Source organism: Lagenorhynchus albirostris, chromosome 15 (genome assembly GCF_949774975.1).
Source record: "Lagenorhynchus albirostris chromosome 15, mLagAlb1.1, whole genome shotgun sequence".
Taxonomy (NCBI): Eukaryota; Metazoa; Chordata; class Mammalia; order Artiodactyla; family Delphinidae; genus Lagenorhynchus; species Lagenorhynchus albirostris.
Window position 1 is genome coordinate 29,386,492 of NC_083109.1, and position 23,821 is coordinate 29,410,312.

A 23,821-nucleotide genomic window follows, 5' to 3' on the forward strand; every position below is an offset into this window, starting at 1 on the left:
GCATATAATGCCTCAAAGTCCCATTATCCAAAAGATGGCTTGCTAGGCCAGGAAGGGCTGATCTCGGTGTTAAAAGAGCAGGAGAGGGGCCCCATTTTCACGCCACTTTGCATATTTATGAGGAAAGTAGAAGGAACCTTGGAATCCCTTGACAACTATGTAACAGAGGGAGTTTGCTGGCCAGGGAAATGTCTTACTAGAAATGGGGGAAATTCAGAGCTTGAGTTCACATGTCATTTCAGTTATGCTGAACTAGCTGTTTCTAGGGTACCTAAGAGAGAAGGGAAAGATTCACTGGAAACTTCCAGCAGACAAGGCTGGCTGTGTTCAGTTATATCATTATATAATGTTCCTTTCTGTCTCTGGTAATTTTCTTTGCCCTGAAGTCAACTTTATCTGATATTAAGATAGCCACTCCTGTTTTCCTTTAATTAATGTTTGCATGATACATCTTTTTTTATTTTTTTACTTTCAAGGTGCCTGTATCTTAACACTTGGAGTTTGTTGTAATTACAGTTGAGTCATGTCTTCTAATTTACTGTGCCAATAAGCTGTGCACTTATGTGTACTTTTAATTATATATATTAAACTTCAATGAATAATTTTTTTGGAAAAAGTTTTGGTGTACAAGAAGCATTGGAGATGGGGAGAAAAGGAGCAGGGAGATGGGAGATGTGGTACTAATCCCTCATGGTGATCTGAGATTGAAAATGAGAGACAGGCAGAGACAGAGACAATACAACAGCCCAGCACTAGGCAAAGCTTACATAATAGGCTACATGGATGTCTTTGTGCCATAGTTTGCCTGTTAGTATTTGCCACATTCCTGCCCTAGCAAGCTCTCCTCTGAATTGCAGGGGGCTTAAGGTGCCTGGAAACTACATTTTGTGGACTTCTTTGCAAACTAGGTTACAGTTAGATTTTGCCAGTGGACTTCATAGGTTGGAGATTAGAAAGTGGAAGGAAGGGAGAAATCTTTCTGACTCCAGCCACACCAGGCAAACACAAGTGATCACAGCTGGCTACTGGTGGCCACAGGTGACTGTGGGCTCCAGCACCAGCACCAACATCAGGCTTATAAACACCAGACCAGGATTTCCCTGGTGGCGCAGTGGTTAAGAATCCACCTGCCAATGTAGGGGACACGGGTTTGAGCCCTGGTCCAGGAAGATCCCACATGCCGCGGAGCAACTAAGCCTGCGCGCCACAACTACTGAAGCCCACATGCCTAGAGCCCATGCTCTGCAACAAGAGAAGCCACTGCACTGAGAAGCCCGTGCACCTCAAGAGTAGCCCCCACTCGCCACAACTAGAGAAAGCCAACAAAGACCCAACACAGCCAAAAAATACTAACAAACAAAAAACCCAAACCAAGGGTGTTATCAGCTTCCTGACTTCTAAGTAAAACTCCCTTCTCCCTTTTTCTCATCCAGCTCTTCCAACATCTTTTTTTTTTTTAAAGACTGCATTTCCTTGCTTTATTGGCATATACAGACTTGATTTTTTTTTTTAACAGTTTCCCCAAAGGAATGTGTCTTGCTTATTACTGACATTTGGTATGTTTCATTCATTGGAATATATATATTTTTTATTTTATTTATTTTTGGCTGCATTGGGTCTTCGTTGTTGCGTGCGGGCTTTCTCTAGCTGTGTCCTCCGGCTTCTCATTGCAGTGGCTTCTCTTGTTGTGGAGCATGGGCTCCAGGCGTGCAGGCTTCAGTAGTTGTCATGCATTGGCTCAGTAGCTGTGGCTTGCGGGCCCTAGAGCACAGGCTCAGTAGTTGTAGTGCCCGGGCCTAGCTGCTCTGCAGCATGTGGGATCTTCCCAGACCAGGGCTTGAACCTGTGTCCCCTGCATTGGCAGGTGGATTCTCAACCGCTGCACCACCAGGGAAGCCCTCTTCCAACACCTTTATACCCAATGTCCAACATTAAATTCCCCTCTTCTTGAAATATCTAGAGTGGGTTATTTTCCTGGCAAGATACTGACCGACACATAACTTCCCCTTCAGTCTGAAAGAAATGAATCGAATGCTGTCATTTACCAACACTCTCCAAAATGGCTGGTGAAGCAAACCCAAATGCTCTCAGCTGTTCTCTCTGGTTTTCTCCTTGGAGCTGTCCCTGTCCACACCCCGACACCATACCCACCTCCCACCTAAACTTCGAGAACCATCACCTCTATTGCATCCGGACTGACCTGCAGCGCTGTGTTTCACTCCCATGTGTACACCTCCCCGGTCTCTGCTCCCACAGCAGCCAGCCTCCACCTTGGCACGCTTGTCCCCTCTTGACTGGGAGCCCCAGGAGGTTAATGGGCACTGTTTATCCTTGACTCCTTGCATGCTTGGCACTGAGCAGGTGCTTACAGAATGTTTCACATCACCAAGTGGTGTCTGCCGCAGAAGTTGATGGGTTGAAGAGTTGCTCTGTCAAGCCCTGGTTCAGGAAGAACCCAGGTGGGATCCTCTTTCCACACTATTTTTCCAGAAGTCGACTGATTAGAGTATACAAGTGTGTGCAGAATAGGATCGGGGAAGCTGAGGCCTGGCCCAGCTGGAGGACCTGGGACATAGAGACCACAGGAATATTGGCTGAGGTGCCAAATAGCTTTAATGAGCCTGAGCATCTTTCCCCCTACTTGTCCCTCCCTCCCAACTCTCCATGCCCCCTCCTTCAGTTCTGGACAGGTCCAGCCTGCCCAAGGCTCTGGGGCTCTTCGGCTAGAGGTGTTAATTCTGTCCCCTCAGTCGCTCCAGCCGCCTCCGAAGGTCCGGGGGCACCTTGGCCCCAGCTGCCAGCAGCTCTCGAAGTCTCTGTTTGGGCGTCTTGGTGAGGTGGAAATTACAGGGCACAGGGCCCTCTTCAAAGGTGACCCGGCAGTTCCGAGTCGCTGCATGGTAGCCCTCAGCACTGGCAGTCACCACATAGTCCCCTGGGGTCAGCAGGCGCCAATAATCCCCGCCCCATGCTGAGAGGAGTGAAAGGCAAGATCAGAGTCCAGTCCTCAGCTTCTGACCCAGCTAAAGCCTCCCACACCTCCCCCCATCCCCTCCCCCACACACCCACCCGTTGTTACATCATGGTTAATCCCATCCACGGCAATGACAGCATCAGCAATCCCAATCTCCGTGTCCTTGTCCCTCACAACTCCGGCAATGCCCATGCGCACCTGTGTGGGAAAAGGTTATCAAAACCCCTTTCCTTCTGTGTGAAAATGTGGACTTCAGTTCATTTTCTGGCTCTGTTCCCCACAAATTTGATAGAGGTGGTGCGTGTACTCTGTTTCTACGTGACAATACTCTGGTGAAAATATCTCCTTATTGACAAATTGCATCTGGATTGGGAGAACTATAAATGCCTGGCAGGAGGGAATATCTATGGGCGTTCCCGAGTTCAGTGACTCTTGTTATTGGCCTTGTGTTTTAGAACTCTTGGAAACTATACTTACGGAGTCATTCCAAGGGACATGAGTTCTGTGAAAAGTGAAGTGTCTATGCCAGGGCATTTCCTGCACTTGCAAAATCGGACTCTTTTCTGAGAACAGCTCTGGGTCAGCTCTATGGACCATTGCCTGGACTGCTGTCAGGTCTATTCCCACCCGCTAACAATGTCTTACGCCACCCTGCTGGCAAACCGTGATTCCTGTCCTGTATCCCTCCAAGTCAATCTGATGCTGAGTGAGTGTGACCCATGGCACCTGTGAGTCAGAATGCTCAGCCTGACCTTAGGCTCAGCTCCCTATTGGGAGTTCATCAACATGGAGAAGAGACCAGTCAGGAGTGACTCGGGCAGGCTGGGCACAGGGGGGATTCAGGTCCGACCTGTTCCAGGTAGGTGAGAAGGGCATCTTTGTTGTTCTCCCACTCCTGGCGCAGCTCGTTCTCGTGAGGAAACTTGTCACAGGACAGCTCCACGGTGACCTCAAAGCAGTTGGTGTGTAGGTAGCTGAAGTCATTCATGCCTAGGGGTACCGCAGACACTGGAGCCTAAAGGGGCGGGATGGGAGCCCTGCCCTCCTGGTGCCCTCCTCTGAGACACATTCCTGGTGACAGTTGACACCAGTGGTTATGTGAGAGCAGACTGTCTTATTGGGCAGAGTTATGGGGACGGAGCTAACCCCACCCTTGGGCACATACTCCCAGGAACCGTGTGCCAGTCAGCCCCGTTGATGATGTTGCCGTACGAGGAGAAGTCCTGGCTGTGGCAGGGTCGGCGATCTGGGTCCTGCATTGCCCAATTAGTGCCAGCATAGACAGTGCTGAGCCAGCGAAACACTGCCTCATCTGGGGTGGGCGTGAGTTCACGGGCAGCCCACGGAGTCCGAGTCATGTCGAAGGGGTAGGACACCACGAGCTCACCCCCGTGGAGGTTGGCACTTAGCACAAAAGGGATCCGTTCCATCCACTTGATCACTGCCCGCGTTTCAGGAGCCACCTGGACAAGGGCAGGTCAGGGGGGTGGGAGACAGAGACAAAGGCCCCTAGGGTGGCCCTCCACCACTGCCCCCAGAATACTCACAGTGGCATTGGGCAGGGTGTAGTAAGTAGGCAGTGGCAGGTGATGGTTGGGGACAGTGTCAGGCACCAGCCCATCATCCTCTGCTTCCCACAGTGGTGTGTTGAGGTCAGCAAAATTATGGTTAAGGTCAATGCCCTGATGGTTCCAGCGGCCCTCTGCCCAGCCCACCAGCTCCGAGCCCTGCCAGGGACGAAGTCTGTTCAAGCCAAGCAGGCTCCAGGCACCACGACGGAAGGAGCAGGCTGGCCCTCGTGCCAAGTGGCCTACCCGGCGGAAGGCAGTCTCATAGCCGTCAGGGTTCATGGAGGGCAGCAGGTGAATGCGCATCTCGGTGAGCAGCCGGGTCACCCGCGGGTCCCCTCTCAGGAACTCACGGCACAGGAACTGCATTAGGAGCAGGAGCAACTCCCGCCCCAGGGCCTCATTCCCATGCATGCCGGCCACGTAGCGCACCTCAGGCTCTCCTGGGAGCACACAGGTGCTCGCAACTGGCTCGTGCCCCTGTCCCTCCCCGCCACTGTGCCCACCTCTCCCACCCCACCTGCCAGTACCCAGCTCATGCTCCCCAGGCTGGTCCGACATTTCCATCACATACAGCTTCAGGCCCTGGTGGCTCTTCCCGATGCTGTAGACGCGGGTGATGTTGGGGCACTGCTCGTTCACCTGCTTCATCAGCTGGGGGGTGGAGTGCACCTCCCATGGTGCAGGGCATGGGAGGATCAGACCCAGGGGTCAGACCACATGTGGCCACGGAAGGACTTCAAAAGCTTGTGGTGGCCCATACAGATGGGGACACCATGGCACAGTACAGGAGTGGGCAGCAGCAGACCAGAAGGAAGGGTCAGAATAAGGGAGGCGCCATAACAAGGGAAATTGGGGCAGTTTAGGGGTCAACAGGAGGGTGAGATGAGGGTGGACATGAGGGCAATCATGGCCAGTTATGCCATGGTAAGCGGAGGACCTGAGATGGGCAGATCCTCCCACCTGGGTCATAGTGGTTACCTTCCTCATGGCTTTGTAATCATGATGCCGGAAGTCCAGTGTGTCGGAGGATCCCAGCACAGGGACCTCAGGGAACAGACCATTAGGATCTGGTAGAGGATGAGTTCGCAATAAAGGGGGAGTTCCCAGTGGAGGGTGCACCCTGCCCATCCAACCCTTGTCTTACAGCCTACCTGAGACTGGGCAGGCCAGGATCTCTGCCCGGAGGCAGGATGCACCTCCCTGGAGCCAGGTCTGGGGCAGCAGGCGAATGAAACGGGCCACCTGCGGCTCAGGCAGGAGGTTCAGCACGGGTGTCTCTGGGTCCGAATTGGCAGGAAATACCTGGGGGCATCAAGTTCTTTGTAAGGGTGGCTTGAACCGCAGCAGCCAGCCTGGCGGAGGGCCCAGGGAAGGAGCTCAGGCCGCTGAGCTCACTGAAAAATCCACCCCGGTAGGCTCAGCTGGAGACTTGCCCACTATGTCAAACACAGACCGCTGCCCACAGCCTTTGCCAGCAGGCAGCCCTAGGCAGCCACGCTTTCCGTTTTGGTCACAGCTCATTAGACCAATATGGCCATGTGACTCAGGAGCAGCCAATCCTGGAGGTGGCCAGGACCCCACACTGTAGCCTGGGGTAAAACGGAGTCATTGAGATGGGGAAGCCAGAGCTATGAGGAGGTGAGAAGTGATGCAACGACCAGGGGCCCATCACCAGAAAGGGTGTTCCAGCAGGAGGCTGTGGCATGGAGGAAGGATTTGGGGAGAATACAGGCATCCAAAGCAGCCTGCCTCCCAAGGCTGTCTGCTGGGTGCCACCCATCCTGACAACAACCCCCCTTCTCCTGGGATGCCCAAGTGGACACCTGTTCCTTGTCCTCAGAGGAGCCCCAGCCCAGCCCAGCACCCTACAGTGGGCCAGGAGCCCAACTCTCAGCATAGAGGGCCCCAGCCACCATGGGACCTCTCACCGCGTCCATCCCACTGCTGCGATTCTTACTCCCCCACCAGGTAAGACTGTCATTGCTGAACTGGACCTTGTATGATGTGACCCAGTCATACCTGGCAGGAAAGATGGGTAGAGATGATGGGTGGCTCCCAGGACTCCCACCCCAGTCCTCCTGAGTCTGCCCATGACTTCACTGGTCTGGAGATATCCTGCCTCACCTCCAGATGGAGTTCCTGCCCTGTGTGATAATGCCTGAGAAGCGGGTGGGGTGCCTAGCATCCACCTGAAGCCAGGGCTCGGCATCCTGCTGCTCGGCACACCAGGCACCATCAAAAAGGTCACCATCCTCGAGGCCTGACTGTGGGCACAGGACATAGTCATCAGAACCAGGTAGGCAGTATGGGGTAAGCCTTAACCAAAGGTGGGAGGGGCACGTAAGGAGGTCCTAGGGGTTGCCTTGCTGACCTGGATGTTGAGCCGTCCTCGGTGCGGTCCAAGACCAAAGGACTGGCTGCTAGATGCATCAAGCTGGTTATCTGAAACTCGCAGGGACTCCAGGCCCAAAGGGGGACAGTCTGGGACAGGGACAGAGCAGTAAAATGGGACCAGAGAAAGAGTGGTCAGGGCACACAGGAAGCTGAGCCTAAGCTTGCCAGTGTGTTGGACAGGCTGGGGGCATGTCTATGCCCAGGAGATCAAGAGCTACATTAGTTTGTGCCCCAGAGACTGCAAGTCTGGGCAGGGCCCCTGGAACGGTGGTACCTGGTTCTTGCTTCTCGGGCAGGTCAAGGGTCCTTGCGGGGCTGGTGGTCACTGAAGCCCCGGCAGTCACCGGGGGTCTGGGGGGAGTTAGCTTCTTTCGCTTCTTCATGATGATCTTTTTCTTCTTGATGACTCGAATCCGGACATGCTGTTCTGAGGTCTCTGGGGACCAAGGAGGCAGAGCACCAGGGAAGGAAAGGATGACACAAAACCCCAGATGGAGAGGTCTGCCAGCCCAAGAAAGCCTGCAAGTCCACAACAGGCCCCACCACACATATCCAAGAACCTTGGCATGGACTTAAAGGCCCACAGTCTGACCCCCAACCTACCTCTCCAGCCACTTCCTTGATTCCTTCTCCCCTCTGACGGCTTGGCCCTCACCAATAGAGAGCTACACTGCCACTAGGAACTATCTGCTTAACCCAAAGAGCTGAATTTGGTTTTTTAACTCCTTCTTTGCCCGGCTGTCCCCTTCCCTGTCATCCACCACCTTTGATTTTATTGCCTAATTCCCATTCTTCCTTTGCATCCCAGCCCAGATACACTTCAAGGAGCCTTCCTTAGCTCCAGACTCGGTCTCATGCCCCAAAGCCTCTGTACCACCTCCATCATTATGTTTGCCGTCTGAGCTGAGACATCCTGTCCTCAAATCCATGTCTGCCCGGGTGCTCAGGCCTTCCAGAGCTGGACCCCTGCCCTGCCTGCCCTTCAGTACAAAGCATTCATTGCACAGGGCAGGTGCCACTAGCTCCCCACCCAGCCTAGCTCCACAGATGCCCCTAGAACATGCTGTACATTTTTGTGTTAGGTGCCCTGTGCCTTTGCACAGACTGTTTCCTTCTTGGCTGCCCTCCTCTTCAGCTCTTCCTAATTCAGAGATACCCTTCAGGACCAGTTCCACTTGCCTCTCCCAAGAAGCCCTCCTAGGCTGCCAATCCCCTTGCTTTCCTCCTCTCTTACTCCCACATCTGAAAAGGTGGGAAGTCAGGCAGCCTTCCCCCTCCCTTCCCCAGGCAGTGCCGCGTTCCTCCTGGCAGAGAGCTCTTCTTCCCTTCCTCGGTTCTTTCCTTCCAGGCCCTGCCCTCAGTCTTGCTCTGCACCCTCCTCCTTTGTCTGCACCTCTTTCTCCCCTCCTCCTGGCTCTGGCCTCAGTTTCCTCATCTGTGAAAAGGGAAAGTTTGGGGCTGGAAGAGGCAGCATCCAACTGGTTCCTGTCCCAGGACTGCTGACTTGGTCTGGCAGGGAACTGGGGCTGCTGACTCAGCAGCCATTGTACCGGGCAGGGAGTGTGTGTGCGTGGGGAAGGGTCGCCACACAGGCGCTGGGCACGGAGTGTGGCGTATGTGGCGTGTGTGTGGTGTGTGTGCGCGTGCTGGGGAGGGGTCGCCACACGGGGGGCGGAGGAGTGGGACAACCAGCCCGCGGAAGAAGCGGGCCGTGGGTCGGAAGCTCACCATTCTTGTTCCCTGCGGACAGCTCTGCCTGGCTGCTACGCGGGGCCGGGGTCGAGACCGGGGCCTCGGTGGTCGCGGGCGACGCCAGGCCCAGCACCGAGGCGCTGGACGCCCCCAGACTCACCCCGACGGCAGGCGCGAAGGTGGCCAAGGCGAGCAGGAGACCCCACATGGCTGGGTCCAAAGCGAGGACACGCGCTGGGCCCGCGATGGCCGGTGGGTTCGCCTCTTCCTGCTGGGGCTCGGGAGCCCCCCGCCCCTTCCTGCCGCCGCCGCACGCCCCCTGCGGCCTTCGACACGCCCACAGCCCGCTAGTTGGCCTCGGACCCTGGAGCCGAGGGTTAGGCAAGGGAGGGGAGAGGAAGGAGCGGGGAGGGGCCAGGGCTGCAACCCAGAGTCTCCGCACCCGCCGACCCTCCCCCTCCCTCTCTGCCCCGCGCCCCAGCCCCCTGCACCTAACCACATATTATCCTCTCTCGGCAAAGACCCTGCACCCTGGATTCCACGCGATCCTGTGCGCCTGTCCCACAGTGGGCACTTACTGTGTACCATGCCCCGTGCCAGGCGCTTTACCCGTGGCCTCTCAGACAAATCTCATCTTACAAACTGGTAAACTGAGGCTCAGGGCGGCTAACTGACTTAGCCTAGGTAGCGAAGCCGAGAACTTTGGGGAGGAAACTACAACCCGAGAGGGAAATCTATCCAGTCAGAACCCCCTGCCAGGACGGGTGGGACGGAAAGAAGGGTGAGAGGAAACTGAGGCGGCGGCTGGGGTACGGGGTGGGGGAGGGCTGGCTCTCCAAGAATTCTTCTGAAGGACACCCAAGGGGCCCAGCTAGAGGCGGTGCTTCCCACCCCCGCACCGCGGCGCCCCGCCTCTCCTCTCTCTTCCTTTCCCCAGCCTCCTCTCCTTTGCTCACCCGGCTGCCACGTTCCGGGGTTACATAATCCGAGTAGAGGCGTCCAAGCCTATGCCCAGCGGGCTGGGGCAGGGGGTGGAGGGCGAGGCTGATGCATGTCCTGCCCTCCCCCTCCTCACTCTCTTCTGGGAGCCGGCAGCCCTGGTCTGTGTCTTCGGGACCACCTCCGACCCCGGGATTCCAGGGCGCAGGACCCTCCCCATCCCCCTCCGAGGTCCCCTTTGGCTCCCCCACACCAGGGTCGCCTCCCCAGAAGGAAGGCATTCGTCCACTGTGCGCCTCTGGCCGGGGCTTTGCCTTTGCAAGGATCCCGCCAGGGAGACACTGCCATCCTCAAGTAAGAAGAGATGCCCAGAGGTGGCCGGGAATCCTCCGGAGTGCGCGGGGCCCCTGAGCAAATGTTTTCTGCAAGGTCACTACCCATATGAACAATTTGAATTACCCTAAATCAGCGTGTCAGCACCAATCTCGTCGGATCTCTCGAAAGGAATATGCGCTCCTGGAACTGAGACCCACCCCCAGTAAGAACGATCTCATAGACTCGAGTCCCGGAGCTCCTCAAGGCATTTGGTCCACGCCATGCGCTCTGGGTAGAGAACCCCCGAAAGGGAGAAACTGGGACAGGGCCCCCGCGGGTCCTGCTCCCGCTTTAGAGCGCCCCGTCTGGACACCACTGCCGGGACCCAGTCACCAGAGGAGGATCTAGAAAAATTCAAGGAAGGCATGCCGAAGCGGAGGGTCCCTGAAGCGCCGGGCCGAGTCAGCGGCAGAAAGACGGTACTGCGGCCCCAGGCTTCGCAGAGGTGGGAGGCAGGGAGAGGCTCTGTGGAGCTAGAAGCGGGTCTGTACAAGTCCTGAGGACTACTCCACCTCCCGCCAAAACCCAGTCTGCCCACTTCCCGGGCCCCACCCTCATCCAAGTTTCACAGAGTGGTGCGAGAGGGTCGGGGCAGAACCTGGCTAGGACAGGTCAGCCTCCTGAGGCTCCCACCTCCTCCAAGCCCTTCCCTACACCGCAGCCAAATTGTCCTAGTGCGCTCACCTTCCAGGCTATTCCTGAAAATGTTCTTCCCCACCCATAGCTTTCCCACCTCATCTCCCTGTGTTCTCCCCCTGGCTCATATCTCTCCAGCCACACAGGCATTCTAGCTGTTCCTCCAATGCACCAGCCCCATCCAGCCTCAGGGCCTTTGCACTGGTTCACCAAGTTTGTATCCTATCACTCAGATGGCCTTTCAATGTTACTTACTTCCCTGACCATTCTGACAAAAGTAAACTCCAGCCTCCACACGTACTATATCCTCTCACTCTGTTTTGTTATTGATTCAAGGTACTCAACCCTCTCTGAATATATCTTGTGTTATTTATTATGTGTTCTTTGTCTGGGTCCCCACTCCCACCCAGCAGAAGGTAAGCAACCCCACAAGAGCCTTTTGCACCCAAATGTTCACAGCTGTACCTCAGGGCCTAGAACAGTGCTTGGTCTCTAGTCAGTGCTCAAAAAGTATGTGTATAATATGTTCAAGGTTAGAGGGGACCCAGCAGGGCTGGAGGGAAGCTGGCCTCCTCAACAGTGCCAGGTTTTACAGGAGAGGAGTTGGCCAGCAATGAACTGGGAGACATGCCCCCAAAGAGACTGGTGGGACGGGGCATGCTGGCCATCTCCCACCAATCTCCCACCTCCTCACACCCCTTCTAACTTGCTCATCCCTTCTGTTCTCCCTGCTCAGCTGCTGCCTTTGGCCCTTGCCATTTGGTTGCCTAGAGCTGCAAAGGCACCAAGTCCAGAAGCAGGGTCTAGAGGTGGCGGCTTCCAGGGTGCAGGTACTTGCACAGCCAGATCTCTAGCCCTGGGAGCCAGGTGGAGGCTTTTTCGTGGCCCCCCGAGAGCAAGGCTATGTTGCAAAGCACAAATGAGCAAGACTGAGCTAGACTGGGTGGAGATACCTGCCTCAAAGGGATTTTGGCTTAAGGGATGGTCTGGGACTCTCCTGGTTGCTCCCCAGTGTGGTCAGGTGGCTGGAGGCAGAGACGATAGATGACTTTGGTGCCACACAGGCTTAATGTCACATCCTACTTCTGCTGTTCATTTTGTTTGCGTATCCTTGGGCAGTAATTTTACCTCTCCGAGCCTCAATTTTCTCATCTGTAAAATGGGAACAATAATATCTTCCTCTCTGGGTTGCTGTGAAGTGAGATAATATGTGGTTCTTGGGGGCCACTACCAGATGAATTAAAGGTAGGGAAACAGCGTAACACAGTCCTCTTGCTCCCACATACGCAGATGGAATAAAACATTATCAAGAGAAGAGAGGAGGCTATGTGTCTGGCTGTACAAATTGAGAAGTAGGCAAATCTGCTGCCTCTCTGTGCCTCCTAATCTCCTGTCCCTGGTACTCACTCCCCACTAAGTGCTCTCCCTATGATGCAGGTGAGCTTTGATGGGCACTCCTGTGGCACCTAGAAGCATCTCCCCACGTGCCCGTCTCCCCTCACCACTACCTCCCCCAGCTATCTCTCTTTTGTACATCAACGTCTTCTAGAGCCTTATTCCTCAAAGTGTGGCCGAGGACCAACAGCATCAGCAACCCCTGGGAGCTTGTTAGAAATGCAGAATCCCTGCCAAGACCTACTATATCAGAATCTGCATTTTAAAAAGATCCCCAGAGGATTCAACCCCAGGAGATTCAGGTGGGCTGAGAAGCATTAGATGGAGGTTTAGAGCAAATCCATCTAAAATGCATGAGATTCACAGCTTTCTGAGGTTGATGGTGTTTGATGCTGTTACTGGAAATTTTATCTCAAGCCGTATGAGGACATCCACGTAACATTAGGAAATTGGTATTTCATTCATCCTGGGAGGGTATATTCCTGATCTCCACCAAAGGACCCTATATTGATTTGCTTGTTTTAAATGAAATCATTTTAATCGAAATACTACAGAATATAATTTTTAAGACCTTTTAAAAAATTATTTATTTATTTTGGGTACACCAGGTCTTAGTTGAGGCATGCAGGATCTTCAGCTGCAGCATGCAGACTTCTTAGTTGTGGCATGCATGCAGGATCTAGTTCCCCAACCAGGGATCGAACCTGGGTCCCCTGCATTGGGAGTGTGGAGTCTTACTCACTGGACCACCAGGGAAGTCCATACAGAATATAATTTTAAAGGTAAATCACATATAGGCCTATAACAGAAGACTCTTCTCTATGCTTCTCTATTCTCAAGTCAACCACTTTTAGTTCTGTTTGTTATTCCTTCTTGTATTTACCTTTATGCTTCTATTGCTATTTCTTGGATTTTTATGTTTAGATGTTATCTGTGGATTTCCTGCTATGGAATTAAGGATTTCGCTTTCCTACCACCCCTCCCCGCAACATACACCAAAATACACATACACATTTCCTCCTGCCATCCTCCCAAAAGAACTAAATCACTGGAGTCAATATTCAGTGCTTATATTATGACCATGTAAAGATTATTGTTCAACTTTTTTTGTTCGCTGGAGTTAGCAAGTACTTTGTTTTATCATTTGCTTGGTTTTCAAGGCACTAGTTGCTAATTCAATCCCAAAGCTTCCAACAGAACTAAACATTTTGCATATGTCTAAAAACAGCAGATAGGGACTTCCCTGGTGGCACGGTGGTTAAGAATCTGCCTGCAGGGCTTCCCTGGTGACGCAGTGGTTGGGAGTCCGCCTGCCGATGCAGGGGACGCTGGTTCGTGCCCCGGTCCGGGAGGATCCCACGTGCCGTGGAGCGGCTGGGTCCGTGACCCATGGCTGCTGAGCCTGTGCGTCCGGAGCCTGTGCTCCGCAGCGGGAGAGGCCGCAGCAGTGAGAGGCCCGCGTACCACAAAAAAAAAAAAAAATAAAAGAATCTGCCTGCCTATGCAGGGGACATGGGTTCGAGCCCTGTTCTAGGAGGATCCCACATGCTGCAGAGTAGCTGAGCCCGTGTGCCACAACTACTGAAGCCCGCGCGCCTAGAGCCCGTGCTCTGCAACAGGAGAAGCCACTGCAATGAGAAGCCCTCATACAGCAACGAAGACCCAATGCAGCCAAAAATAAATAAATTAGAAAACAAACAAACAAAAAAAACCCAGCAGATAATCAGTTTCATTTTCTTCTGGAGACATCACTCCTGGAGCATCTATCTTTTGATTCCAGGCTGGGTTGCTTGCTTTCTTCACCTGGAAACATAGCTGATGTCCCAGGTCTTTCTCATCACCACTCTCCTGTGTTTAGTCTCACTTCTTTCTTAGTTTAGTTCCTTATTTTTCTGAAGCACATGCTCCAGTAGCTTCCTAAGAAAGAGTGTATGCAAGGTCAAGTTTTTGAAACCTTGTTTGGCTTAAAATGTCTTTATTCTACCCTCATACTTGATAATCGTTTAGACAGATATGTTACTAGGTTGTAAATCATTTTCCCTCAGAATTTTGTGGGCATTGCTTTATTGCTCTGGGAAGACTCAGAAAAAGGCGATCAATGAATGGTTCCAAGGGCTGGGGGCATTGGCTCTATGACTGTTGAGCCTACCACCACCAAAGATGTCAAGGTCACCAGGCTTGAATCTTTGAACAGAATCCCCTGGAGGCAGATATGCAGCCGGACCCTTGCTCTGTCTCCTCCTCTCCTAGGGCCTGTATGGTCACTGTCCCCCTACCCCTACCTCCATCAGTTTTCCTTCGAAGTATGATATGTGAACAAGGATTAAGTTCTCTCAGTTATGACCCATTTCCACTCTTGCCTCTCAAGTCACTAAACTGAGCCTCTGTAACCATTTACAGATTAGTGGAGATAGGTTTCTTTTCCAGGTGACCAATCCCTTCATACATGCTCATTTTCCATAATTTCATTCTTGGAGGGTGACCGTAATCTCCAATTTTGGGGTTACTATGTTGTAGCCCTCTTACAGTCATTCTCTGTGCCATTTCTGGAATGCCAGTATCCAGAACACCTCCCACAAACAACAATGCTTCAAACAGCTAAACAGCCCCTTCCTGCCCCACCCCCATTTAGTAGGTCATGTGGGAGCCCTGCCCCAGAAAGCCTCTGGTTGCTTCCTGGCAGAGTCTATCTCTGCATTCCAGGACTGCAGTTCTGAAAAATCCCCCACAGGAGCCCACAGGCCTCACCCTACTTTCAGGGGAGAGAGCTGGGGACAGACAGATCGAGTGACTTGCCCCTGGACACCCAGTCCTGGGAACCCGAGAGACAAGCAGCCCTTCATCCTGTGGTAAGCTGCCCAGGTGGTGATGGGGTTATAATGCCTTCCTGGCAACTCAAATCCCCACCGGAGGGCCCTAGGGCGGAGAATTAGCAAAGACAAGAGGATTAGTCTTAGCGCTCAAAAGTCAGACCTCCCTTTGGCTAAACTCTGCCTAAGCTACCCTCTACTTATGAGGCCAGAACCAGCATTAGCCTGCTCCTTACCCCAGGTCCCCACCTGGCAGTAGGTCACAATGCTCCAGCCGCCCAACCCACCAGAATGGCTGACTGAAGTGGGAGGGGGTGAGGAGGGTTTGGTGGGTGGGTGCGTGGGGAGGGGGAGATTTCTAAGGAGCCCAGCTCCCCACTGCCTGAGCTCACCCTTGAGTGTCTGCCAGGGCCCCACCCCCTCCCATGGTCCTCCCCCCAATACTCCTTCCCAGCCCTAGTCCTTCGTGTAACCTCCACCTCCCTCCATGACCCGCCTCTGCTTACCCAGGCCCGAAGCCCTTGCTTATCCTGTCCCAGTCCCTTCCAGGGGCGTGGGTGTGGGGAGGGATCGGGTAGCCCAGTGGGTCCATGTGTGTCCCCCTGGGGCCCTAGCCAGGCCCAGGTCCTGGACAGTGTCCTAGGGCTGGGGGCACTGGGGCTGACAGTTCGGGCAGTCTTTTCCACAGCTGGCTCAGCCTCGCTGCTGCTGCTACTGGTCAGCTTACTGGCCTTCGACCTGCTCCACCGGTAAGTGGACAGCAGCCTGGAAGGTTGGGCAGGTGAGCAAGGGGTCAACCTCCCAAAGCCCAGCTGCCACCCTTTCTCTCCACAGGCCTGCAGGTCCCACCTGGCCACAGCACACACATCTCACGGGGGCCAGAGTCAGGGGGCCGGCGAGGGTCCAGGGCAGCAGGAGGCTCCACTCCTGCCCACAGTGGCAGCCACAGGATGACTCAGCCTCCAGGAGGCTCTGCTGCTGCTGCTCCTGGGCCTGGGGCTACTTCTGGGAGCCCGCGGCATGCCCTTGGCACTGCTTGCCCTGGCTTTCTGCCTCCATCCTTGAGCCTGAATGCCCTCCGGAAATACACTGACCGTGCTGTTTCCTCAGGCCTCCTTTCCTCCACCCTGGTCTGGGAAGGTGGGAGGATACTCCTTTATCCCCCAGCCTGCACCTACATTGGGGGACCTCTGAGGTCTCCCCACAATGTGGACAGTAGATACCTAGGTCTGAGTCCGAGGGCATCAGTAAAAAGTGAGATAAGGGACAGGGAGCCCAGTGCAGGGAATGGAGCCATCTCAGAACCTCTAGGTTAGGGGTCACTATTCTGGCCTCCACTGTGGTTCTGGAGAATGAGGGTCCAGAGAGAAAGAACTGCAAGAGAGTGGAGTGGGACTGGATATCGGCCAGCAGGGAAAGGAGGATCCAGAGAGGTCTTTCCACAAGAAAACATGAGAAACTACATCTGTGGGCTCACCAGGCTCCCTGCCAGCCTGGAGGGTCCATGAAAGAGGCTCAGGTAAGCCTCACATCCTGCAGTGTTTCCTCTCTTGGCTGGACCCCACCCTAGTCCAGGTCACAATGGGGCTTCTTTGGGAAGGGTGGGGACAGTGAGAGTGGGGGCTCCACTCTGGCTGGGCGCTGCAGGAAGAAACATGACCTAAGTGGCTCTGCCCAGAGGTAAGACCCATGCCCCAGCTCAAAGCCCCACCACACCCATGCTGGTACCCTCCTGACCCCTGCACCCTCACCCACCCTAAGGTGCCAGGCATCTCCAGGGCTGCTCCTGCAGCTGGCGTGGCTCTCTCCCCAGGTGCACCAGAGGTGATGCAGCAGCCGCGAGCGGAGACGCATGCCATCGGGGCTGGTGAGGGGCCACAGCGTGCAGTGCCCTGGTCGGCCTGGGTCACGCGGGAGGGCTGGGTGCGCTGGTGCGTGTGCCATGTGCCCCCAAGCTGGACACAGTGGTGGACCACATCAGGCTGGCGGCAACCGCTGCAGCGTGTGCTGTGGGGTCTGGAGGGAATCCTCTACCTGCTGCTGGTGCTGATGCTGTGCCACGCGCTCTTCACCACCGGCTCCCACCTGCTGAGCTCCTTGTGGCCCGTGGCAGCTGCAGCGTGGCTCCATCTGCTGCCGGCTGTCCTGCTGCTGGTGCTCAGTGCCCTCCCCGCCCTGCTTTTCACCGCCTCCTTCCTGCTGCTTTTCTCCACACTGCTGAGCCTCGTGGGCCTCCTCACCTCCATGTCTCACCCAAGCCATGCTCAGGACTTGGACCAATAGAAGGGCAACGCCATCCTGCTGCTTGTGTCTGTTGAGCCCTGGCCTAGGGCCTGAAGCCCAGGGGAGAGGGAGGGCAGTTGGGACCAGGGCCTTCCTGCCTCAGCAGGCCCCAGACCTTCAGGCCTTAGTTGGGACTGGTCAGGGCATGCATGAAGTTGCTGGAACTGGCAGGGTAGACTGTCCTGACCTCTGGGCACCTCCCTCAAGCTGATGCTGCAGGTACTTGGGGTGCGGGGGCAGGGACTTTGAGAAGAGACATTAGGGCAGAAGGCTTAGCCAGGGGCAGAGCTTGACCAAGCCATCAAGAGCTCCCACATGCATGTGGTGACACCACTGGGGCCCCCTTAGCAGCTGGCAGCATCTTTTTTTTGCAGCTGCTCAACTGTCTCAGCTTCAGACTCATAGAGAACGACTTGGGTACCTCTGTATTTGCCGTTCCCCCCACCAACCTCCTCTTTCCACTTCCCCAGGCTCTAGAAAGGGCCCACTGACAGAAACTTAGCTGGGAGAGGTCTAGCCAGAAGCCTCATGGGACCTCAGCCAACTCACCTTCCAGACCTTTCTGCCCAAGCATTCCCCGCTCCCTAGACTTCCTACCTCCTGCCTCAGTCCACATCCCCACCTCTGGGAAATGGGCCAACCAGTGTAGTGAGGTTCCCAGAGAGCACTTACTCTTTAAGACTCCTGAGGTTTGCTATGGAAAAACAAACAAGAAGTCCCATTTCACCCACCTATGCAACGTGTGGCCTTGGCCAATTAGTTTCTTTGAGCTTTGGTATTAAGTGGGTCCTGTCATGGAGCTGTTGTGAGTCAAAGGCAATAATACCTATGTGTGAAGTACTTTGAAAAGACCAAAAAAAAAAAAAGACCAAAAAAAAAATTAAAAAAAAAAAAAGAAAAGACCAGAAAACTGCACGATATTGTATTGAACTCTAAAGAGCAGATAGCTTCTCCAGGCCTTCAGAGAAATGTTCTGTCATGGATACAACTGGGGCCCTACCATGGTAAACAGCGGATGGACGAATGTGAACAAAATGTAAAAGGTTGTATGCCATGAAATCTCAAAATATGCAGGTGTTGAACTCTTCTGATTGTGAAATGCTTGGGGCTGGGGCTTGGTGCCAGGAAAAGTCTTGCACAGCTATGTGAGTGGGGAAAGCACGGCCCACGGGTTTCCAGAACCAACCCAACAAGCTGCTTACAGCACCAGGAGGGCCTTGGAAGGTGGCATCCCTTGATGCCCAGGATGCTGGCTGTTCACACATCAGCTAACCCTCCAAATAAAACAGTGAGTGATCAGTTACTACAGGTAAGACATTTGATAGATAAGACCCACCACCTGACCCCCACCTCACTCCAGACCTCCACCTAATCCCTGACCCTCCCCAATCTAGTCTTGACCCCACTATATACATAACCCTAAAATCCCTGTTCCTAAATCCCTCAACCAAAAGGCCCCTCTCCTGCCAGCTAAATACTCAAGCCCTGGTGACCAGCCCCTAGAACCCAGGTTCATTTTTGCTAAAACCCATTCGCTGCAGAGTTTCATAACTCTGGTCATCTGGCCACTAGTCATCAACAGCAGCTCCTGAAACCCCAGAGACAGTCCTCCTTTTTTCCTTTCAGTTCTCCCTGAAATATGACCTGGTAGCAAGGGCAAAGGCAGGACATGGAGGTGGAATAGGTTCATGGTTAGCACAGGCTCTGGTGTATTAGCTGAAGCTGGGTTTGAATCCCAGCATTGTCACTTTCTAGCTCCATGGCTTTGGTAAAAATTACTAAGCCTTCTTGAACTTCATTTTCCTCTTGGTTAAAACAAAGGCAAGAACACCTGTCTTGGGGCCCCTGTGGGGCACTTGGTATGTGAGGCAAAGTTTCTGGACTGACTCCTCACACCACAAACTGTAGCTATGCTGTTACCATCCCATTTTAGAGATGAGAAGTCAGGCACAGGATAGCTACTTGCCAATGGCAAGTCCAGGTTGTTTGAGTCCTAGTCCAGCCTAACAGGCTACTAAAGGGAAAGCAATGGAGGAGATATAACCTAACTGAAAACCCCAGGGCTTCTCAATGCCTGTTCTTTAAGCTCCTGTCAGAGATGAAGCCAGGATGCCAATCTTGGGCCCATCATTGACTTGGCTGTGCATTGCTAGCCAGGGACATCACTCCAGAGCCTTGGGGCCACTCTGATTGAGAGAGGAGGTTTCGGCCCAGACCAGACACGCTGGGGGGCAGGATTTTGGCAGGAGCAAGGAGAAGGCCTTCTTCCCTTCCCCACATAAATATATATCTTCTACCCTCCTGCGTTGCTGGTGTGGGGTAGGGTGGCACAGCCAGACTGGAGAGCAGATAGGCAATACTTATCAAATTAGATCAACACATACCCTGTGACCCAGCAACCCAAAATGAATTCTCACAGAGGCCCATAATGGCCTTGTTCCTCAAAGTGTGGTCCCAGGGCTAGCAGTATAGGCATCACCTGTAAACTGGCTACAAATGTAGAGTCTCAGGCCTCGCCCCAGGTGTGATGAATCAGAACCTGCATTTTAACAAGGCTCCCAAGGGATAACTTTGCACACTGTGAGAAGCGCTGCAGGTGAGGGGATATGTTGAGGGGATACGTCTGAGAATGATGATCGCACTCACTGGTGGTGGCCGGAAATGGAAAATGTGAAACATGGTGGATGAGCACTGTGGAGAGGAGGCAGCAGTTAGAAAGGGTGGAAGCTATATGGATTGATCTTGAAATCCTAGCGTTGAGTGAAAAGAAGCTGAATGAAAAATAATGCAATTTTTTTCACACAAACTTAAAATGCATGCCAACAAAACCAGACACTTTCTTCTTCTTCTTCTTTTTTTTTTCTTGATAAGAACAAAAAATAGAATGGAATGGCGAACTCTAGAGCCAGCCAAATGGGATGGATGGAGTACACAGATAAAAGGAAATAAAGTGAGGGACCTTGCAGAGAGGGAAGAAAAACATAACTCCTGAAATTACTTTAAATGTAGACAAAGTCATCCATTTAGACTTAAAACGCTTAATAATGCAAGTCTGGGGAGAATGAACATGCTAGAATGAAGTTCTAAGCCCTTCCGTTTGGGCCAAGAAGGGAAAGCTGTCCCACTGGCCTCAGTGACCTGGGAGGTTGGGTGAGTTTTCTTTGCTGGCCCTACCCCATCCAACCCCGCAGCGGGCTCAGATGGGGTGGGGTTCCAGTAACGCTTGTGGCCTGGCCAGAAAAATAATCAGATCAGGCGGAGCATAAAGAACCGGAGTGGAGGAGGTGTCAGCCGCGAGGGGCCTTGCATGTGAGAAAGCAGAGAGAGGATCCACAGCGGCATACACGCACCCTGGGGGAGCGCCTAGGAGCAGGAGCGCCCGGTAGGACTTTCCTCTGCCCCAAGGACCGGGGAGCAATGAGTAGGAGCGGCCAGGATGCGGGAGGGTCAGAGAGGGCGGTGTCAAGGGGGATCATAAGGCTGGGGGCTCCACTTGAGCTAGAGTTGTCAGTGGCCACCCTAGAGGGAAGAAGAGGGGTCTCTGGAAGCAGGCGGTGCGGTGCCCAGGGAACCGCTCAGGACCAGCTACGGGGAGCCGGGAGGGGGCGCTCTCACCCAGACGCTTCTGTGCCGGGGAAAGGGGGCGGCCTCGCCCCCGCTAGCGGGTGAGGGGAGCAGCACTGCTCGCCGAGAGTCCGTGGTCACAGAGAAGGAGGGGGCCGACTGGATCCTTGGGGGAGGAGGAGGAGGAGAAGACCTGCGCTGCGCGGGGAGGTTGCCCCAGGAGCGACCTCTAGGCTCAGGTGCGCGGGAGAGGGGTCAGGGCGACGGCTGGAGAGCGCCGAGCTCGCGCGTTGACCGTGGAGGCACAGCTGGGTGGGCATGGGCCTTATGTTGGGAAGGAAATCCCTAGCCTTGCCAGGGATCAGAGGGCTGTGGGCACCCACATAGGGTAAGTGCTAGCCACCCCCGTAAATCAACACCTCCCCCCACCTCCACTCCACCCCCGGAATCGCAGCCCCTTGACTCGGTGCATGGCTTGCTCCCCTAGCGGAGACCTCCAGCTCTGGCTACGAAGAGTCGGGCTTGGCTGGGTGTGGGAAGGAAATGAGGAGGGGGAGAGGTATCTCCCGGGCCGGGCCGGCAGTGGCGGAGAGGGTAGATCTTGGGGCCAGGAAGGAGCATCTCCGGCCCACTGGCGGCTTCATTGACTCCTCAAAATCTCCTTAACCCAAAACTCTAGCCTGAGTTCCCCAGCCTGAAACCCAGAGGCATCGAGGGCAGAGCTCATGAGAATCCAGGAGAAGGAAGGGCCCAATCTAGCTGGCTTCACTGTCTCCGACTGCTGTCCCAACCCTAGTCTATTATTCCATCCTTCTGGGGGTAAAGACCTGTCTTTTGTAAGCTTCTGTCAGGATCTGGATGCAACCAACTTTGGACAAGTTATTTTCTGCTGAGCAAACATTTCTATTACCTTTCAAATATTTTCCATCTTCAAAATAAAAGAACTTAGGAGCTGTAGCTTTTATCATATTTTCTGGCCTGTGTCTTCAAATGTCTAAAACCAAAAGTTTTTAAAATTGATATGTGATACTGTATACTTGCAAAATATTTGTAACATATATGTAAGTTGTGAAGCCCTCTAAACCCAAGGATACCACATCCATCTAAAAGCCAGATGTTATGAGAATAGGTCCTCTTCCTTTGTGTTCATCTTCTGCCTATACAAGCTGGAATTCCCAGACAATGGTATATGGAATTGCTGTTCACAGGTAACTTTGACTTGATCCTGATTTTAAAAGAACTGCTTTTAAGTTTCCACCATTAAGAATTACTGTGGAGTTTTGATAGTTAACTTTTATCCAGTCAAGGAAATTCCTTTCTACTCCTAGTTTGCTAGTAGCAGTTTTGATCATGAGTGGATGTTGAATGTTAAAAAAATTTTTTTTTTCTTCATCTACTAAAAGGACTACTTATTCTGCTTTATGCTGTTTATATGGTGAATTAAATTTTTAGGTGTCTTTTTAATGTTAAACCACTCCTGGATATCCTGATTCTTTTTTTTTTTTTTTGGCCAAACTGCACAACTTGTGGGATCTCAGCTCCTGACCAGGGATTGAACCAGGCCATGGCAGTGAATCCTAACCAGTAGGCCACCAGGGAACTCCACTGGTTCCCTTTTAATTGACATATAATACATACATTTTACATATGAATAAAATGCACAAATATCGAGGGTATGGCTCAATTAAAAAAATTTTTTTGCCCTCACTGCACGGCATGCAGGCTGACCTGGGATTGAACTCATACCCCTGCATTGGAAGGGCAGAGTCTTAATCACTGGACTGCCAGGGAGGTCTCTGGCTCAATAAACTTTAACATATTTGTGTGTCTTTGTGTGGCCATGTAACTACCAGCCAGATAGAACTTTTCCATCACCCCAGGTAGTTCCATCATGCCCTTTCCCAATCAATACCTCCCCCAAAAGGTAACCACAATTCTGATTTCTATCACCATAGATTAGCCTATTCTTGAAATCATGCAGAATAAAATCATATAAAATGTATTCTAGTTTCTGGCTTCTTTCAACATTATATCTGTGAGATTTATCCATGTCGTTGCATCTATCAGCATTTGTTATCCTTTATTACTATCCCATTGTATGGGACGAATATCCACTCTCCTTTTTTTAAAAAAATTATTTGTTTTTGGCTGCATTGGGTCCTCGTTGCTGTGCGCGGGCTTTCTCTAGTCGCGGCGAGCAGGGGCTACTCTTCATTGCAGGCTTCTCATTGCGGTGGCTTCCCCCCGGCTGCGGAGCTCAGGCTCAAGGCACACGGGCTTCACCAGCTGTGGCACACAGGCTCCGCAGTTGTGGCTAACAGGCTCCAGAGCGCAGGCTCAGCAGCTGTGGCACATGGGCCTAGTTGCTCCGTGGCATGTGGGATCCTCCCAGACCAGGGCTCAAACCAGTGTCCCCTGCATTGGCAGGCAGATTCCTAACCACTACGCCACCAGGGACGCCCCCACTCTCCTGTTGATGGACATTTGGCTTGTTTCCAAGTTTTGGCTACTATGAAAAAACTTCTATGAATATTCTTGCACAGGTCTTTTGGTAAATCTGTCTAGATGTACTCATTTCTCTTGAAGTGAAATTGCTGAATCACAGAGTACATAAATGTTCAACTTTAGTAAATGCTGCCCAAGAATTTCCAAACTGATTTGTACCAAGCAGTGGTTCCACTGCGTTTTTCAGCCTATCCACCTAATTCACTGTTTGGAGTTTCTGCTCCTTCCTGGCCATCAGATATGGTATTTACATTTGTTTCTCATTTTCACTTTCGCTTGGGTGATTTCTGAGAGGAGGAGGGTTCTAATCAGTCTCCCACATGGGCTCGGGAGCTTTTTGTTTAGTTCCAACCACTTAATGAGTGTCTACCATGTGCCAAGAAATTGTGCAAGGTATGTATCTTGTATCTCCAGGAGCAGATGAGTGTTGAACATACACATGAATGTGTGAGACTGGTATAGGTGAGATCTAGCCAGATTCCAAACTGCATATAAAATATTGACAATTTCAACTCAGCCCTTGATATTTCCCAATCCCAAAGAGCTGCTGACAACAAAGAACCCCTCCAGGGTCTTTGTTAAGTACACGTGTGTTCTGGTGAGGGTGTAAACAAGTGTGTGAGACACTAGGAAGGATGCATTCAATGATTTCTAAACAGCGTGGGTTAAAAGGTCCAAGGTCG

At 52.9% G+C, this 23,821-nt stretch overlaps 3 protein-coding genes across 3 annotated transcripts; 2 read left to right on the forward strand and 1 right to left on the reverse strand.

The window, feature by feature from the left end:
* Window positions 1-2,649: 2,649 nt before the first annotated feature.
* Window positions 2,650-8,888, reverse strand: CPXM1 (carboxypeptidase X, M14 family member 1). The gene is made up of 14 exons (XM_060122722.1): window positions 8,668-8,888; window positions 7,214-7,375; window positions 6,917-7,026; window positions 6,670-6,809; window positions 6,474-6,564; window positions 5,697-5,847; window positions 5,524-5,612; window positions 5,073-5,196; window positions 4,789-4,985; window positions 4,522-4,701; window positions 4,140-4,437; window positions 3,825-3,964; window positions 3,070-3,172; window positions 2,650-2,971 (listed from the first exon to the last, which is right to left on the reverse strand). The coding sequence occupies exons 1-14, from the start codon at window positions 8,837-8,839 to the stop codon at window positions 2,733-2,735; spliced, it is 2,196 nt and encodes a 731-aa protein (XP_059978705.1). The 5' UTR covers window positions 8,840-8,888; the 3' UTR covers window positions 2,650-2,732.
* A 6,385-nt stretch (window positions 8,889-15,273) lies between these two features.
* C15H20orf141 (chromosome 15 C20orf141 homolog) lies at window positions 15,274-15,851 on the forward strand. The gene is given in 4 exon segments (XM_060124533.1): window positions 15,274-15,343; window positions 15,346-15,535; window positions 15,621-15,658; window positions 15,661-15,851. Coding segments are annotated over 4 exon segments (489 nt in total).
* Window positions 15,852-16,428: 577 nt separating this feature from the next.
* Window positions 16,429-17,069, forward strand: TMEM239 (transmembrane protein 239). The gene is made up of 2 exons (XM_060124534.1): window positions 16,429-16,466; window positions 16,548-17,069. Exon 2 carries the CDS (start codon window positions 16,614-16,616, stop codon window positions 17,067-17,069), a length of 456 nt encoding a protein of 151 aa, XP_059980517.1. The 5' UTR covers window positions 16,429-16,466; window positions 16,548-16,613.
* The last annotated feature ends 6,752 nt before the right edge of the window (window positions 17,070-23,821 follow it).

What these genes read in the sequence shown, in the direction of transcription:
- CPXM1 (XM_060122722.1), bottom strand. Translation starts at nt 8,839, where the DNA reads ATGTGGGGTCTCCTGCTCGCCTTGGCCACCTTCGCGCCTGCCGTCGGG. An exon ending in CCTGGCCTGCCCAGTCTCAG is followed by an intron (nt 5,613 to 5,696) that starts GTAGGCTGTAAG and finishes ATCCTCTACCAG; the next exon opens with ATCCTAATGGTCTGTTCCCT. An exon ending in ATTACAAAGCCATGAGGAAG is followed by an intron (nt 5,197 to 5,523) that starts GTAACCACTATG and finishes TCCACCCCCCAG; the next exon opens with CTGATGAAGCAGGTGAACGA.
- TMEM239 (XM_060124534.1), top strand. Translation starts at nt 16,614, where the DNA reads ATGCAGCAGCCGCGAGCGGAGACGCATGCCATCGGGGCTGGTGAGGGG.